We start from the raw sequence: 4,127 nt of genomic DNA, 5'->3' as shown, positions 1-4,127 counted from the left end.
CTTTTTAAAAGCACGGTGGTGGCTTCTCCAGCAAGCACAAAGTAGAAGCTGCTAGGTCTCCTAAAAGTCAGGCGTGGAGCTGTTGCGGCATCACTGCCACAGCCTTCTGTTGGTCAGAGCAAGCTCCCAAACCCGCGTGGATTCCAAGGGAGGGAAACAGACTCCGCCTCCTGATGGGAGGAGGGCAGGTGCAGACAGGCCGCAGGGGTCCTCAAACTGCGGCCAGCAGGCCACATGAGGCGGTGTGATTGTATTTGTTCCCATTTTGTTTTTTTACTTCAAAATAAGATATGTGCAGTGTGCATAGGAATTTGTTCGTAGGTTTTTTTTAAAAACTATAGTCCAGCCCTCCAATGGTCTGAGGGACGGTAAACTGGCCCACTGTTTAAAAAGTTTGAGGACGCCTGGTAGGGGATGGGTGGTGTGATTTTAGGAGACCCGTAGCTCAGGCTTGTCAGGCCCTAACAGGTGCATCTCTGCGGCTCCAGGCTAACTGAACACTGTACCAATCACTGTCGCTAAGGGATGGGGTGAGGGAGGGAAAGGAATCCTGGTGTTCCAGCTCCACTTGACTCAACGCAGGTATGGAGTTTCCACTTGGGACTTCAGGGAGCACAAGGGTTGGCGCGGGACGGGCCTTGTGGAAAGGAATTAGCTCTCATCTTTCTTCCAGCCCCTGTCGCTAGTCCAGGGCTGGCAGGACATATGGCCTTGTCATTGATGGTAGGTCAAACCGGGAGCCCTGCCAGGAAGGGCCAGATGGAGCAGGAGGAAAACACAAATCAGCCTTCCTGGCCAGCGCCATAAATAATGCTCCTGGGTGCAGGCGGCAGCTCTGCGGGCACATTTTACCAGCCACAGAGTGTCAGGGCCCGCTCACCTCCCTCTTCTCTGGCCCCGAAGTCTTAATCCGCCTGGTATAACAGATCCCTGCAGCCTGTGGGTGAGGACAGCTGAAGGGGAAGGTGGATAATCTGCTGTGCTAGGGCCACTCCAAAAGTCATTCTTTTTTTTTTTTTTTTAGAGACAGAGTATCACTTTATTGCCTTAGTATCACTTTATTGGGCTTAGGCGATTCTCTTGCCTCAGCCTCCTGAGTTGCTGGGACTACAGGTGCCTGCCACACACCCAGCTATTTAGTTTAGCCGGCCAGGATTGAACCCACCACCCTCGGTATGCGCAGCCGGCACCCTACCCACTGAGTCACAGGTGCCGTCCCTCCTCCCTGTTCCTCCTACATGGGGCTCCCGCCTCTCCAACTGCAGGTGGAGAGGAGCCACTGCCTGGAGGTTTTACATTCTGATGCACCAACAGGCTGGGCTTTTTCCTCTCTGATACCTAGGATTTTTTGCCCCCCTGGGCCTGGCTGGGAGCACTGGCTAGCACAGAAATTCTGCTCCCTCAACCATAGAAGCGGATCTTTGCAAATTGGAGAACGGGTTCTGAGCCTCTATTCCAGTTGTCTTCTGTGCTTGGCTTTCTCCCTTCAAGGTGAAGATTTGATTTTCTGCCTCTGGTCAAATTCCACAGGCTGTCCTTTTTATCCTTAAGAAACAGTAACAGGGAGCTTCTCCTGCTGGAACTTCCCAAATATCTTTGCTGTCAGGGTCACTGTGAGCCAGAGTGGATCAGAGGGGCACAGATGAGTGAGGAGGAGTCAGGAAGCCAAGAGCTCAGCTACTGTTGTCACTCGCGCTCATTCTCCCCATACTTGGTGCCATTGCATTCTTTTGAACTGGGAAACATTTAGAGCTCTGATTCTCAAAGTGTAGCCCAGATCCCATCTGGGAATCACCTGGAGGAGTTATTAAAAATGACAGGTTCCCAGATGCACCAGACCTGCTGAATCAGAATCCCTGGAGAAAAGGTGTGGGAAGCTACATTTTATTTTATTTTTATTTATTTATTTTTTGAGACAGAGTCTCACTGTCACCTTGGATAGACTGCCGTGGCGTCACAGCTCACAGCAACCTCCAACTCTTGGGTTTAAGCAATTCTCTTGCCTCAGCCTCCCAAGTAGCTGGGACTATAGGCAAGTCTGTAATGCCCGGCTATTTTTTTTTGTTACAGTTGTCATTGTTTAGCTGGCCCGGGCTGGGTTTGAACCCGCCAGCCTCGATGTTTGTGGCCGGTGCCCTACCCACTGGGCTACAGGCACCGCTTGAAGGCTACATTTTAAACAAGGCCTTTGGTAATTTCTTTTTTTTTTTGGCCAGGGCCAGGCTTGAACCCACCACCCCTGGTATATGGGGCTGGAGCCCTACTCCTTGAGCCACAGGTGCTGCCCAGGCCTTTGGTAATTCTTTCTTTCTTTCTTTTTCTGACTTTTTTTTTTATTATTAAATCATAGCTGTGTACATTAATGCAATCATGGGGTACAATGTGTGGGTTTTATATATAATTTGAAATATTTTCATTGAACTGGTTAACACAGTCTTCATGGCATTTTCTTTGTTATTGTGTTCAGATATTTATATTCTGCATTTAGCAAGTTTCATCTGTACCCTTCTAAGATGCCCCGTAAGTGTGATCCCACCAATTACCCTCCCCTCCCCTCCCTCTCCCCCTTGCCCCTATTCTTAGGTTATAACTGGGTTATAGCTTTCATATGAAAGCTATAAATTAGTTTCATAGTAGGGCTGAGTACATTGGATACATTGGAGTACATTTTCCAGCTCTATCCATGTAAACATGAAAGAGGTAAAGTCTTCATCTTTCTAAAAATATGGAACGCTTCACGAATTTGCATGTCATCCTTGCTCAGGGGCCATGCTAATCCTCTCTGTATCGTTCCAATTTTAGTATATGTGCTGCCGAAGCAAGCACACTTTGGTAATTCTTTAAAGTTTTTTTTTTTTTTTCCTGTCTTAAATGGTGCGGTTAAGAAAACAGTCTATAGGCGCTGGGTTGGCTCAGAACTTTGGCCTCTGTGGTGGTGATTCTATCCAGGGGCTCCAGGTGGAATGGTGCCCAGTTGCCAGGTTGAAGTACTGTATTTTGCAAAAAGTGCTGAAATAACAGGAGTTCGTTCAGAGACCATTTCTGTGCCACAAGAAATAAAAGCACTGCCGCTGTGGAGAGAGATAGAAACTCAACATCCTGGATTGGCTGATGTTAGAAATCAGGTGATATTTGCTGTTCGTCAAGAATATGTTGAGCTTGGAGACCAGCTCCTCTTGCTTCAACCAGGAGACGAAATTGCCATTATCCTCCCCATCAGTGGAGGATAGTACTTTTGAGCCATCTAGGTATCTACCCAGAAGAAAAAAAGTCATTTACCATAAGGATATTTGCACTAGAATGTCGCAGCTCAATTCACAGTCCTCAAGATGTGGAATCAACCCAAGTGCCCATCAACTCATGAACAGATTAATAAACTGGGGTATATGTTTACCATGGAATACTATTCATCCACAAAAAGATGGAGACTTTGTTTCTTTTGCATCAACCTGGATAGAGTTAAAGAACATTCTACTTAGTAAAATATCACAAGATGGAAAAGCAAGTATCCAATGTACTCAATACTAACAGTATTGACAAGGAAATATGAAACCAGTAGACAAACAAATACATGCCCAAGCAAGAGAAAAACACAATTAAACTCAAGTGTGAGGGAGGAGGGAGAGGGAAGGAGAAGGATTGTTGTGCTCTCACCTAACAGGCATGATGTAAGACAGGGATTTTCAATTGGTGGGCCTCAAAAATTTTTAAAGATCATTAATTTATTTTCAAAAGAAGTTCATAGCATAGTAAATATATTCATTTTTTTATTTTTATGTATTTATTTTTATTTTTTATTAAATCATAACTTTGTACATATACAATGTGAAATGCTTACATTGAAATAAGTAACACATCTATCACAATTATATTCATTTCTTAATAGTTTTGAAATGTACCATTGCACCATGCACATTAGATGAGGTCCCCCCAGATGCCCTCTCTGCTCCCATTTTTTTAGTCTTTTTTTTGATCAGCATAGTTAAGTGTACTAGGGTAGTTTAAGTATAGGTTCAAGTGTGCTGTGATATAAAAAAGGTTGAAAACCACTGATGTATAAGGGTATAGGGCACACCTCTTGGGAGAGGGGCATAACTACAACTTGGACTGTACCCTAAAAATGCAAA

At 45.2% G+C, this 4,127-nt stretch overlaps 1 protein-coding gene and 1 non-coding gene across 2 annotated transcripts; one reads left to right on the top strand and one right to left on the bottom strand.

Moving 5' to 3' along the window:
- Positions 1-2,719: 2,719 nt before the first annotated feature.
- Positions 2,720-2,826, bottom strand: LOC128595014 (U6 spliceosomal RNA). The gene has a single exon (XR_008382710.1). It is a non-coding gene; the product is annotated as a U6 spliceosomal RNA (small nuclear RNA).
- A 95-nt stretch (positions 2,827-2,921) lies between these two features.
- On the top strand, positions 2,922-3,327 carry LOC128594443 (molybdopterin synthase sulfur carrier subunit). Its single transcript, XM_053603263.1, has 2 exons — positions 2,922-3,248; positions 3,310-3,327. Exon 1 carries the CDS (start codon positions 2,964-2,966, stop codon positions 3,228-3,230), a length of 267 nt encoding a protein of 88 aa, XP_053459238.1. The 5' UTR covers positions 2,922-2,963; the 3' UTR covers positions 3,231-3,248; positions 3,310-3,327.
- Positions 3,328-4,127: the final 800 nt, after the last annotated feature.

The sequence above is a fragment of the Nycticebus coucang genome, chromosome 9 (genome assembly GCF_027406575.1).
Source record: "Nycticebus coucang isolate mNycCou1 chromosome 9, mNycCou1.pri, whole genome shotgun sequence".
NCBI classification, from domain to species: Eukaryota; Metazoa; Chordata; class Mammalia; order Primates; family Lorisidae; genus Nycticebus; species Nycticebus coucang.
This window is presented reverse-complemented; position numbering and strand designations above follow the sequence as displayed.